We start from the raw sequence: 14,004 nt of genomic DNA, 5'->3' as shown, positions 1-14,004 counted from the left end.
TAAGCCCACCTTGAGTCTAATAAGCAGGCTCTGGAGTCTCTACAGAAAGAGGTGCAACACCTAGGACATAGTTAAGCAGAAACAGAGGTCAGTCAGGATCAGATATTTACACAGACGATCATTGTGCAGTCCCAGAGGAACACTCAAATGTGATAAAGGATATCCTTATGTATCAAGACAACATTGAAAACAGTCAGAGGCAACAATATCTTCACTAGGAGGCTGGGTGAGGAGCTAGAACCAGCAAGATGGAAGAATGGGTGCAAAAATGCTTCAGTGATCTGCTGCAACACCCTACAAAGGAAACCAGTGGTAATTCACAGGAGCTACAAATCTTTAGGCCCCAAGCCCTCAGACTCTTACCACCCACGCGATGGAATACACCCAAGGATACTAAGGGAACTAAGTGACGAGATAGCTAGGCCGCTATATCTAATATTTCTAGACACTATCAAGACCGGTGTTGTACCATTGGATTGGCGCATTGCCAACGTGGTTCCAATTTACAAAAAGGGGAGCAAACGTGAGCCTGGTAACTACAGGCCAGTAAGTCTTACTTCAATAACGGGAAAACTTTTCGAGGGGATTCTGAAAGACGCCATCGATGAGTACCTCAAGGAGAAACCAGCATGGATTCATGAAGGGTCGCTCATGTCAGACAAATCTGATCAGCTTCTACGACGAAGCAAGCTCTAAGCTGGACCTGAGAGAATCTATTGATCTCGTATATCTGGACTTCTCTAAAGCCTTTGACACCGTGCCACATAATAGGCTAACATACAAAATGAGGCAGCTCGGATTGGGTGAAAATGTGTGTAATTGGGTAAAGAATTGGCTCAATGATAGAAAGCAGAGGGTGGTAATAAATGGTTCGTACTCTGATTGGACCACAGTCGCTAGCGGGGTGCCACAGGGTTCAGTATTAGGCCCCATTCTGTTCAATATATTTATCAATGACCTGATAGAGGGGCTGCACAGTAAAATATCAATATTTGCAGATGACACAAAATTATACAATATAATTAATGCAACGGAGGACAATGTGCGACTACAAACGGACCTGGATAAGATGGGGGCTTGGGCAGAAAAATGGCAAATGAAGTTTAATGTTGAAAAATCTAAGATTATTCATATGGGCAGGAGAAACGGATGTCACCAATATTCACTAGTGGGGTACCACTAGGGAAAAGTGATATGGAAAAGGACCTGGGGGTACTAGTGGATAGTAGACTAAACTGGAGTAACCAATGCGAGTCAGTGCTGCAAAGGCAAATAAAGTCTTTGGATGCATTAAAAGATGTATAGGGGCGAAGGACGAGAACATCATCCTTCCATTATATAAGGCACTAGTCAGGCCTCACATGGAATACTGTGCACAGTTCTGGTCACCGGTGCTCAGGAGAGATGTTACAGTGCTTGAGGGGGTTCAAAGAAGAGCAACTAAACTAATACATGGAATGATGGGACTGGAATACCCAGAGAGGCTATCAAAATTGGGATTATTTACTCTAGAAAAAAGACGGCTAAGGGGTGATCAAATAACTATGCATAAATACATGAGGGGACAATACAAGGATCTCTCCCAAGATCTGTTTACACCCAGGACTACGACGGCAACAAGAGGGCATCCGTTACGTTTAGAGGAAAGTAGGTTTCATCCCCAACATAGAAAGGGGTTCTTTACTGTAAGAGCAGTTAGACTGTGGAACTCTCTGCCGAAGGAAGTGGTGATGGCAAAATCCATAGAGGAGTTTATAAGGGGACTTGATGTCTTTCTGGAGAGGAAGGATATTATAGGTTATAAATCTTAGGTTAATTGTTAATCCGGATTTACTGGCAGGTAGGAACTATTAGGGGTTGATCCAGGGAACAGTCTGTTTGAGATGAAGGGGAGGTTTTAGATAGGTCGGTAATTGGCAGCATCAGTCGGGTCCAGGGATGATTTTTTTTAAGCAGAGGGCATATGATGGAGTGTTTAAATGAGGGAAAAGTGCCAGAGGTTAGGGAGAGATTGCAGACTGTGGTGAGGTGAGTAATGAGGGCTGGGGAAAGGGACCAGAGGAGGTTAAAGGGTCGCCAGCACAGGTGGTGGGGCGAGCAGCTGAAAGCAGCCTGGAGACTTCTTCCTCTGTCGTTGATTCTAACGTAGAAAGTGAGTAAGTGCTGGATGCAGTTCTGAGGAGACTGTGATCGGGGCTAGTCATGCAGAGATTTCTTTTCAGGAGTGGTCGATTTTTTTCTTTGAAATAGGCAGCTAGTTCTCCAGAAGTCAGATCCGTCATGGGGGCCTGTTCTTTGGGGCTGAGGAGGGAGTGGAAGGTGTCAGAGTTGTTTGGAGTTGCGGGATAGTGAGGAGACAAGGGAGGTGAAAAACTTGATTGGCATGGTGAAGGGCTAGGTTATAAGTTTTAAGTATAATTTTGAAGTGGAAGAAGTCTGCTGGCAGCTTTGATTTTCTCCACAGCCGCTCGGCACACCTAGAGCACCGTCGGATTAAGACAGCTTGGGACATGAGCAAAGGTTGCTGTGGTCTGCGGTCGAAGGCACGGCGCATGGGTGGTGCTGCTTCATCCAGGGCACGGTGCATGGGTGGTGTGGTAGTTTTCGGCTGCCAGGTTAGGGCAGGGGAGGAGAGAGATAAGGGACCGGGAGGACTGAACGGTCACGGTGGACTGTTGGGTGTGGACGAACTGGAGGTTCCTTGAGGTGCAATAGATAGGAGGGTCAGGGGAGATGCTAGAGTGCCTGATGGAGAAAGAGAGGAGGTTGTGATCTGAGAGTGGAAGGGGGAAGTTAGTAAAGTGAGAGGCAGAGCAGAGACGGAGGAAGACTAAATTGAGAGTGTTACCATCTCTGAGTGGGGGAGTCAGAGATTAGTGATAGGCCGAGGGAGGAGGTAAGTGTTGATAGACGAGGAGCTAGGAGTAGCAGAGTAGTGAGGGTGAGCATGTGGTTAGGGGATTTGTGTGGGTGGCTAAGCTGTTTCTTGGAGGAAAAAGTAGAGATGGAGGGGAGCTGCTACCGTTAAAAAAATTCCATTCTTTATTGAATAAAAAAAAGCATACAGCTCACAGGTTCGCGCTGAACGCGTTTCGGCTAAGGTAGCCTTTGTCAACAGCTATGAGGTATGGAATACACAAGACATTTATAGACCAAATACAAATTAAAATCAAAGAAGCAATACCTGTGTGTGTTAGCTTGTCAGGAGGAGAAATGGCTGAGGAATGGTATGGAGGGTGTGTTCAAGAGCTAATTACACCACCTGTTACAACCAGCATACAGAGATTTGTGGCAAAAGGGTTCAAAACAGACAGATAGAGAAACAAATATGCATGCGGATATCTGGAAAACAATACTAGAATACATCTACATAGCGATAAATAAGTAGAAATTCTGAGGGGAAAAAAAAAAAAAAAGTCTGGAGGGCAAAAAATCCCCACAAAGCAAAGCAAAAATCCAAGTAAGGAAAAAACAAAACAAAACAAAAAAAAAAACCACCTAGAGTATATGCTCTTAGATTTCCCAGATATATAGTTACACAACCTATCTCTGCATAGCAATAAAACGACTGCAGGGTATATAAGTTCACCAAAATCTACAGAGCAGAAATAAAGAAGAAAAAAACAAAAACAAAAACAAAAATAATATTTTTTTGAATACATGCTCCTAGATATATAGTTGCACAAGCTATTTCTGCATAATAAAGCAATTGCAGGGTATATAAATTCACCAAAATCTACAGAGTAGAAGTTAAGAGAAAAAAAAACCACACACACACACACACACACACACACGCACGCACGCCTTTTCTTTCTTCTTTTCCTCTCCCCTTCTTGGAGGTATGGGCGGGGGTTGGAGGCATCTAAGGAAGTTGAAAAGTGCATTGGAGCCGTGCATGGGTGAGGAGAGGAGAGGGGGGGGCTGATGTGGATGGAGTGTGTTGGGCCTGGGCGTTGAGCGAAAGTGTTAAGGCTTGAAAGGAGGATAGTGATGGAGATCAGTGCAAAGAAGAGAGTATTTTCCTCCACCCTTTCAGTGGTTGTGGATTTTACCTGTCCCCTGCTCTGTCGAACTGCGCTGCAAAACTGCATCATTCAACGGCATAATACACTTGTTTCTGGACACTTAGTGCTGGACACGTCAGGTGAGGCAACCTCATGCGAGGCAAAGAGGCCAAAACTGGCTTTAAAGTTCTGGCTACAGGACTTCAGCTGGGAGTGGCTTGTTACATTTCACTAGTCAACCAGCTGACCCATCTTTGCATGGCTAATGAACAAGATGGGGGAGTGGGGGTGAAAGTTTATTACCCTCTTAAATAAACAAAATGTGCCCAGCAACACTAAGATGAGACAGAGGGACAAAGCTATTTGGGGGGAGGTGATGAGGAAAATACATATGGTAACAAATTGAGTCAATTCAGTTTATATGAAGCAATGGGACATACCATTGCCCACAGATTAGGACATAAATGAAAGATTTCACAGCAGATACATTTTTTACAGTTCTTTACTAGCTATTTAGACGCCATGTTTGCAACGGAGATGGAGACCTGCTATTGCCTCCCCCCCCCCCCGCCCCCCACTTACGGCTTGCAACACTATATGTTGTAGTGACAAGAATCAAAAAAATCTTATATTAGGGCTGCCTATGGATCCCAGGATTCTGTTATTTTTTGTTCCAATACGCATACCTTCAAGTACTCTTAACTTATCCCCTTTTCTTCTCACTTTTCTGTCCTCGGTGCCCTGACCCTATGGATTTATGCCTAGATTCTATAAAGCATGTGGAGAGTTGTTTTCAGACTTAATGCTCAAGGCTTTTACTGCTGTCTCCTGGGGCTGTCCCTTTCTCCCTCATGACCTCCAAGCACACATAACTAATACCTAAACCAAGGAAGGACCCCTCGATATGTAGCACATTTCTTTAATAACCAATGATATTAAAAGATTCTCCAAAATGATTACCCATCGCTTAAGTACCTATATCCCCCACCCTATACATAACGAACAAGTTTGTTTTGTCCTGGGCAGAGAAGCTTGGGACAATACTATTAAAACATTCTCTCGGATTTCAAAGACCCGTAGATCCGATATCCCATTGTGTTCATTATATAGATTCTGTAAAAAGCTTTTCGACAGGGTTCGTTGAGAGTTCCTAGAAACGACACTCTAATAGGCTTAGGTCCCAGAATGTTATCCTGGATCATATCCAGCTCCCCCCCACCCCCCTCTCCTTCCTTTCCAATCAGGAACACCACAGGGAATTTTCATAGGGTACAAGCAGCAGAAATTATCCCTTTTCACAGATCTATTGCTTTATGCTCCTGTCCCCAGAATAGGTCTTCCCTTTATGTTGCAGGAACTCTCTACATATGGTAGACTAAGCAATTTTAAAATTTACAAAAATCTGTAATTTTAAACATCTCCATTCCCCAGAGAGAAGCCAGACTCTTTCAGGAAAATTCCCCTTCCGTTGGAACACCACATCTACACAATACCTAGGGATTCAGCTACCAGTCAACCTGAACCAAATCTTTGAGCCAAACTATAAAACCCCTTCTCTTGACCCATGAGTCAGAACTCTGAAGGTGGCAAGGTCCTCTACTCTCTTGGTTCGTAAGAATAAAAACACAATAAAAATGGATATTCTTCCTAAAGTCTTAGATTATTGTCCAGGCTATTCTTTGGGATATATCCAAGTATTACTTTGAGAAGCTGCGAAAGATGATCACTAAATTTATCTGAAGGAATGAATACCTTACACTAAATATAGAACACTAATTCATTCCAAAAACTCGCAAGGGGGACCAGATGACCCTGGAGACCCCTTTCAAATCTATCATTTTATGATTCTATGACTGGCCTGCCCAATATAGACCTATACCATAAAGCTACCATAGGTAACTGCCCTAGATTTTTTTTGATCACTCCCAAACCAAACTTTGGTTGACAATAGAACAGACTCCGAATCCCCTTCAGATCAAGGGAACTTACTGGACTCTTCCCCCAGCTACCCTCTATAATGTCACATACTTATCTCTCATTTCTGTCATCAGTGGAGTTTCCCCAGGATATGCGTTCTGGTGGGACTGTTAAGCATGAGTTTCTTCCTGGAGTATTGGTTAGGTGGCAGTTGCATGAAAATTTCATGAAAGCTACAATTCTATATCTCAATGTATTCCAAGGGACTATATCAATAATATGTCACAGCTGTCAGGCAACAAGTATTGGAAAAACAGAACAGGCTTCATTTTTTTGATAAGTACGCAATTCCTGCTTCTTTCTTATAACTTGAACTTACTAGTTCAGCTGGAAATTAAACAAAAGGACGTACCTTAACGTTACCAGTAATTTCTGTTCTCAAAACAAATTTTTTTTTCCATAACATGCACAAGATGGCTTCTCAAAGCGGTCACAAACCTGAGCAGACTGCAGCATCTTTTCCTCAAACTCCTTTCGTACAGTGTTGTATTTTCCTACCGAGCCACGAAGAGACTCTGCCGCTTTTTGGGTTTTATGCTCTGCCTGATAAAATAAAAAACAGGAAAACAAACCCAAGTTTATAAATGATCAACAGACATCTGACTGTTGCAAATGCAAATCATTCCAGTCAAAGTTTTTACCTTGTCCATCTCCTTTTGCGGGGCTCCTTCCCTCCTCAGACGTTCCTGTTCCGCAAATCTGCTACAGTAATTGTCCCTGGTTTTCTGCAGAAGCTGAGAGCTACATTGCAGCAGCTGAATAACCTCTAAAGTGCCAGACATCTCCTCTTTGGCCTTAAAGTGAAGAAAATAGATAAATGTAGAAAATTGCCGGTTAGTGTTCACATGAATCTAATCTATAAAAGTAAAATATACGGTATAAATATCAATGTTTATATAGCACCAATATATTCTGCTGCGCTTACAAAACAGATTTTAAATAACCAAGATACCAAAACACAAGCTTACATACTACAAATAATGGGGTGAAGGTAAAGGGGCTGGAGAGGTCCACGGTATGGCGAGGTGGAGAGTGTGGGAGGCTATACACATTGACAATGGTCAGGTGGAGCGGTATAGTGGCTGCATTGGTACGACTGTAGGGGGGGCGGTTACTTGTGGCTGGCAGGGGTTACAATCAGTAGGACAGGGAGCATGTTATCAGGCAATTTACAGAGGGGTTTGGATTAGGAGATGTGGTATTCCTCCCAGAAGAGGCACATTTTTAGAGCAGGCCTGAAGTTTTGTGTGTCGCAGATTTCCCCTAATTGTTTGGGACAGCGCGTTTCAGAGGACTGGAGTTGTTCTGGAGAAGTCTTGGAGTTCTTGGAATTAAAGGGGTGCTTAATCTGATTTAGTTAGCGAAGCGGAGGGCAGAGACTGGGTGGTGGATTGAAATGAGGGAGGCAATGTAGGAGGCGGTGTAGTGCTATGGAGAGCTTTATGGATGAGGGTAGTGAGTTTGAATTGAATTCCGTATTTGACGGGCAGCCAGTGCAGTGACTGGAACAGGGCAGAGGCGTCTGAGTAGCGGCTGGACAGGAAGATAAGCATGGCTCAAGCACTGTAACATCTTTCCTGAGCACCGGTGTCCAGACCTGTACACAGTATTCCATGTGGGGCCTAAAAAGTGCCTTATATAGTGGGAAAATAATGTTTCGGCGTTTGCCCCTATACCTCTTTTTATGCATCCCAAGACTTGATTAGCTTTTGTAGTAGCTGACTGGCATTTGTTGCTCCAGTTAAATCTGCAGTCCACTAGTACCCCCAGGTCTTTTCCATCTCACTTTTCCCTAGCAGTACCCCATTTAGTGTATATTGGTAACATCAGTCTTTCCTGCCCATGTGCATAACTTTACATCTATCAACATTGAACTTCATTTGCCATTTTTCTACCCAAGCCCCCAGCTTTTCTAGGTCCGTTTGTAGCCGTACATTGCCCTCCTTTGTATTGTTTTATATAATTTGTATTAGCTGCAAATATTGATATTTTGCTGTGCAGCCCCTTCTATCAGGTCGTTGATAAATATATTGAATAAAATGGGGCCTAATACTGAACCCTGTGGCACCCCGCCAGCGACGGTGGCCCAATCGGAGTATGAACCATTTATTACCACCCTCTGCTTTCTATCTGAGCCAGTTTTTACCCAGATACACAAGTTTTCACCCACTCCAAGCTGCCTCATCTTATATATCAGCCTATTATGCGGCACGGTGTCAAATGCTTTAGAGAAGTCCAGATATACGAGATCAATAGACTCTCCCAGGTCCAGCTTAGAACTTACTTTATCATAGAAGCTGATCAGATTGGTCTGACATGAACGACCCCTCATGAACCCATGCTGGTGAGGAGTTATTCTGTTCTCCTTGAGGTATTCTAGGATGGCGTCTCTCAGAAACCCCTCGAATATTTTCTCATTTATTGAAGTGAGACTTACCTGAATGGGGCCTAATACTGAGCCCTGTGGCACCCCGCTAGCGACTGTGGTCCAATCAGAGTACGAACCCTTTATTACCACCCTCTGCTTTCTATCATTGAGCCAATTCTTTACCCAATTACACACATTTTCACCCAATCCGAGCTGCCTCATTTTGTATGTTAGCCTATTATGTGGCACGGTGTCAAAGGCTTTAGAGAAGTCCAGATATACGAGATCAATAGATTCTCTCAGGTCCAGCTTAGAGCTTGCTTCGTCGTAGAAGCTGATCAGATTTGTCTGACATGAGCGACCCTTCATGAATCCATGCTGGTGAGGAGTTATTCCCTTGTTCTCCTTGAGGTACTCATCGATGGCGTCTCTCAGAATCCCCTCGAAAAGTTTTCCCGTTATTGAAGTAAGACTTACTGGCCTGTAGTTACCAGGCTCTCTTTTGGACCCCTTTTTGTAAATTGGAACTACAGTGGCAATGTGCCAATCCAATGGTACAACCCCAGTCTTGATAGTGTCGATAAATATAAGAAATAGTGGTCTAGCTATCACAGAACCCTTGGGTGTATTCCATCTGGACCTGGCAATTTATCGATTTTAATCCTCTGCAACAGGCTCTGCACCTCCTCCTGTGTAAGGTATGCAATATGTAGCGGAAGGGGAGACTTACTCCTCTGCATCTCGTATGACATTTCCTTTTCGATCGTGAATACACTTAAAAAGAAACTTCTATGATTTTTCCTGCATTATTCGTTAAAGGGCCAGTGCTCTCAGTGCAAATCTGATTGCTGTTAATAAAGTTGAAGAATAGTTTAGGGTTATTTTTCCTCTTTGGCGATAAATCTTTCTGCCTCCTCCTTAGCAATTTTAAGCTTTTCTTTACATTGCCTTCTTGTTTTAATAGTTTAAACGCTTTCTTTTCTTCGTTTATTGCCCCCCTTAGTGTCTTGTCAAGCCACTTTGGTTTCCATCGACTTTTTTTTTCTTGGCACTTCTCTAACCATGGACATGACATAGGAGATATGAGAGTTTTGATACTGAAGGGTGGTTTCAAGTCACAAAACCACAGAAGAATTTGGGAATATAAATTGATAACAACCTTTGACACGCTGAATACTAAGTTAAAATATTCCCCAGGATTAATGCGTGAATGGGAGGTGTGAGACATTTATTGCACAGATAAGACCCCCATCAACAGTAATTTTAAGAACCATAAACGTTCACTCCCTTAACAGTGTTCAGTTAAAAATGTCAGTGTACCTCTTGTAGCATTTCTAGCCTGCCGACCCCCCCACCCCCACCCCCCAACAGTAATTTAGGGACCATAAAACTTTCACTCTGCTATCAGTGCCTAGACAAAAAAGTTTGTTTGCTGTTGCAAAATTCCTTTTAAGTGCGAACCAATCACATCCATATCTATTTAAGTATGTATGTTATAAGTGTGTATAAATATCCATGCCTCTTCAGATCCAATCCATTAAGCCTGAAGAAGAACCCTGCGTTGGTTCGCAAGCTTGCTATTATTACATCATGTATTTTTGTTAGCCATTAAAAGGTATCATATCTACAAGATTATGTGGTTTCTCTTGTTGGGAACAATCACATGGGCATATTCAAACACACTTAGCTGAAAAAGCTTAAAAGGTGAATTTCACTAGACTTCAGCACACACCCTGTAGTGAAATATAGAAGCATAGAAAAGGAGAAACCAAACAAAAAAAAAAAGAAAAAAAACACAAAAACATGCTAGGTCAATTCATGAGGTGGAAGCTGCAGCAGGTAGCCACACGCTCAGATTAGCCCAATTGAATAAAGCCAAATCTGTGTGCAGAAACTACAGAGCAAGCTGTAAATCCACGGCACAAATCTGAGACTTGGGCTGGGATTTCTGCTTTGGGTTTTCTTTCAAATCAGTGTCAAATTTTTGCAGTTTAAGAAGTTTGTTGCCCAAACATGCCCTAAAAGTGGTTTCACACAGTAGTGTTTAACAAAAAAAAGATTTTTTTCTTGAGCCAAAAGGCAGAAGTCGGCTCTAAAGGAATGGTTAATCTAAAAGGAAGGACTTACACTTATCCTTCCTACAAGACCAACTTCTGGCTTTTGCACAAGAATTTGCACGAAAAACTGTTGGTTTTTCTCTCCAAAGAAAAACTGTGCAAACCCATTCTAACAAAAGACGTTTTGTTAGAATGCTAAATACTGATTAAAAACAGAAAAAACAAGCTAACCAACCATTTGTGTTCTCCTTTCCATTATCCTAATCAGATTCCCTTTAAAGGGGACCTATCAGCTCTCCTGATATGTCCATTGCAAAGTCTCACAGAGAAAACTCGAAAATAGACAAGACTCAGCACCTAGATTGTTCAAAACCTAATCCTTAACAACCAAATTCTCGTTCATTGCACATGGGCATGAACAGCAGAACAGCCCTCTGTCCCCCCTTCTCTTTTTAATATCCATGGAGCCTCCAGCAATAAAAATCCACAAGAATCTGACATAAAAAGCGTTGAGATCGCACCAGTCAGTCATAAATTCTGCACGTTTGCCGATGACATCCTAAGTTTTGACATCCTCCCCGCACAACTCTCTTCCTAATTTGTTCCCTGTACTGTCCAGAGCATGGACCCTAAGGCCTCATGTCCACGGGGAAAATCAGGCCCGCCGCGGATTCTGCCCCACGGACATGAGGCCTAAAAATAAGAATAAACTCATCTGCTCCGGACGATGCGGTTCTTTGCAGCCAGTTGTTTCTTCGGCCTGGCGGATGTGCTCGGCACGCCGGCAGCGTGCCGGGCACATCCGCCGGGACGAAGAAAGAAGATCCGGCTGCGAAGAAGGGAAGAACCGCATCGTCCGGAGCAGGCGAGTTTTAATTCTGGTACGGGTCTCCCACGGATCCGGACGGCTTCCACAGGCTTCAATAGAAAGCCTGCGGTAGCTGTCCCCGCGGGAGACCCGCACTAAAATGGAGCATGTCCGGATTTTTTCCCGCACGCGGATTCGCGCCTGACGGGAAAAATGACATCCGCAGGTTTCCAATGCATGCCTATGGGGCACGGATCCGCGTGCAGGAGAAACGCTGCGGATTTTAACCCCCGTGGGCATGAGGCCTAAATGTGGTCATATTATGGCCATCTGTAATAGGCCTATGAAATCAAGTGAAGCTCATCCATAACCCCATTGTTACCCCCCGATGATGCCAGTCTGTCTGGTGAAACATGTTGGGTGGTTCTTTATCCACCACTGCAGTTCAGCTTGTCAATCAGCCGCTCAGTTACTATGTGAGGGGAAAATCCAGATAATCTCCCACTCGCTTAGCAACTGAAATGGCAGACACTTAGCTACTTTTATGTGTCCATAGCAGGGACTTGTTCGTGACCGGGGTCAGTATAAGCAGACTAAGTAGCGAGTGCCGGCATCCAGCTTGATCTGCAACTGACCGCAGAGATTTCACCTATGGGCCTCATCATATGCAGCCTTCTACTTTACAGGGAGGGCAGTTTAGGCTCCTTATACTTGTCTTTATTGACATGGAGGCAAAGGTTTGTCGCATTCAGTCCAAACTGTCAACAGTGCTTGATATGGAATTAAAAAATTTATATAGTGCAATTAATTTTATCATATAGCAAGAAAAGTTCTATTTTAAAGGTTCTACTTTAGGGTTTGTTGCCTCTAGCATATGGTATCATACTGGTTCAAGATTAACCCGAGTGGGTCTTGAGTCCAATACTGTTGGGTTGTGATGGAATCAAAGGACTTTACGCACATGGACACCTGCAATGAGAGAGTTGAACCGATAACTGCAAAAAACAAAAACAAAACACTAAAATTATAAGACTCAAGTACACGTAGTGTTCGGTCCAACTTGCAAGCCTGAATCTGCTAAAGATATATTGGTCAAGCTAAAATTAAGAAATGGATGATCTGTAGTCTCTTTGGCCACTGAGTCAGAACACTCCAAGTTCTTGCTCAAGAGAAGAAAAGGTGATTAAAAAAAAAAAAACAAAAACACATTTCCAACTGCCAATTAGCAATATATAACCCTCTACACACGGGCACCGCCTTTTTGCCTGGTTTTCTCTTACATAACCTCTTCTGTCTGGACTGATGTGTACAACAAACATTACTACTCAATTTTGTCTTGATTACAAAAAGGATGGAACTAGCATTTCTTCAGAAACAAGCGATCTTTCCCCTAGGGCAAAATTCAAAAATATTCTGTTCCATGGGACATTAGATCCATTTTGGATGCGACTAGGTACAATGGCATTGGACCCTTATTTGTTCCCTTTTACATGTCATTGTCTAATACACGCACAGACAGAAACACGGATCAGGATCATATTAATATGAACCCAGATTTTGAGATTCAGTTTAAAAAAAAAAAAAAAAAAAGATTAATTGGACCACCTAGGCTTACTTTTTTATGCACCTTCACTTGCTCATCTCCATACTTGTTTATGTCCTTTATTAAATCGTGCAACTTCTTGCTTAGTTCTAAATGACAGAGGGCCAGCTTGTCTGAAGAAACCCGGAACATCTCCCACATTGGGGCGAAGGTTCTACAGAGAAAGAACAGATTTGAAGCCATGAATGAAGTATAAACGAAGCAGAAATAAATGAATCCTAATAAATCATGTTACCCCAGGTGGCTTCCACTGCTGACCATCTTGGACAACTTTTGCATAGATTTTGAATACGCCTCCTCAACAGTTGCCCTGAAAATCAGACAGACATTGAGGTTAGACCAGGTAAAAGGCACAGGAACCCCCTTCAAATGAACTAGGGCTCCTTCACACAAAAGCTTTCTGGTACTTTAAACTTCATAAAACATTTTATAATGCCAGCATTTTTTCTTTAACTTGTTTGACATTTTTTTATGTTGTGTCGTTTTGTACATGAGCTTTCAAGTCTTAAACACGAAAAGTCTACAGAAAAAGCCAAAACCCACAAAAAAAAGGTATGCAAATTAGGCAAAAAAAGAAACCAAACAAACAAAGAAAAAGCACTAAACGTTTTTTTGCAAAACTGTGCGAAACGAGCCTTAACCCCTTCAGTGGCGAGCCTTGAACTTTTCCGGGACGAGCTCCACTGCCTATGGTGATATAACCCGGTAGATTTCCAGGCTATGTTTCACTATGGGACCTGCAGATTACAATGCCATAAGCTGTGGCATTGTAATCTGCCTGCACAGTCCCACATAGTACAGTGCAGGACTTTAAAAAAAGAAGCAGGAAGATATTTCTGATCTGCCGGCAACTTTTTGCAACTTTTTTTAAACTCCTGCACTGCTTTGTTTACATGTTGCCACGGAGACCATCGGCTTGTCAGAAGCCGGCTGATGGTCCTCCTGGCAGGGAGAGCTGGTCACCAGCTCTTACAGCAGAGAATGGAGAAAACTTCCAATCTATGCTGTTTAACCCTTTACATGCGGTCTAGGAGACCACAGCATGGAATGGGGCTGTCACTATCGGACCTCTGCAATGTGATCAGGGGGTCCTGATGAGTTTCTGTGGCACCTGGAGGCTTGAATATAGCATCTGGGTCTGCCAGCTAAATTAGGCTATGACATAGCCTAATAGCTTGCTATGCCTC

At 43.0% G+C, this 14,004-nt stretch overlaps 1 protein-coding gene across 2 annotated transcripts in view; it reads right to left on the bottom strand.

Annotated features, from left to right (window-relative positions):
• LOC136628559 (F-BAR domain only protein 1-like) overlaps positions 1-14,004 on the bottom strand; it is a 138,230-nt gene that overhangs the window by 79,101 nt on the left and 45,125 nt on the right. For both annotated transcript variants that reach the window (XM_066604554.1, XM_066604555.1), the window contains 4 exons: positions 13,053-13,127; positions 12,830-12,971; positions 6,623-6,775; positions 6,420-6,524 (listed from right to left, as the gene is read on the bottom strand). In XM_066604554.1, coding sequence (XP_066460651.1) covers positions 6,420-6,524; positions 6,623-6,775; positions 12,830-12,971; positions 13,053-13,127 — 475 coding nt within the window. The remainder of the gene's footprint in view (positions 1-6,419; positions 6,525-6,622; positions 6,776-12,829; positions 12,972-13,052; positions 13,128-14,004) is intronic.

The sequence above is a fragment of the Eleutherodactylus coqui genome, chromosome 5, assembly GCF_035609145.1.
Source record: "Eleutherodactylus coqui strain aEleCoq1 chromosome 5, aEleCoq1.hap1, whole genome shotgun sequence".
Taxonomy (NCBI): Eukaryota; Metazoa; Chordata; class Amphibia; order Anura; family Eleutherodactylidae; genus Eleutherodactylus; species Eleutherodactylus coqui.
This window is presented reverse-complemented; position numbering and strand designations above follow the sequence as displayed.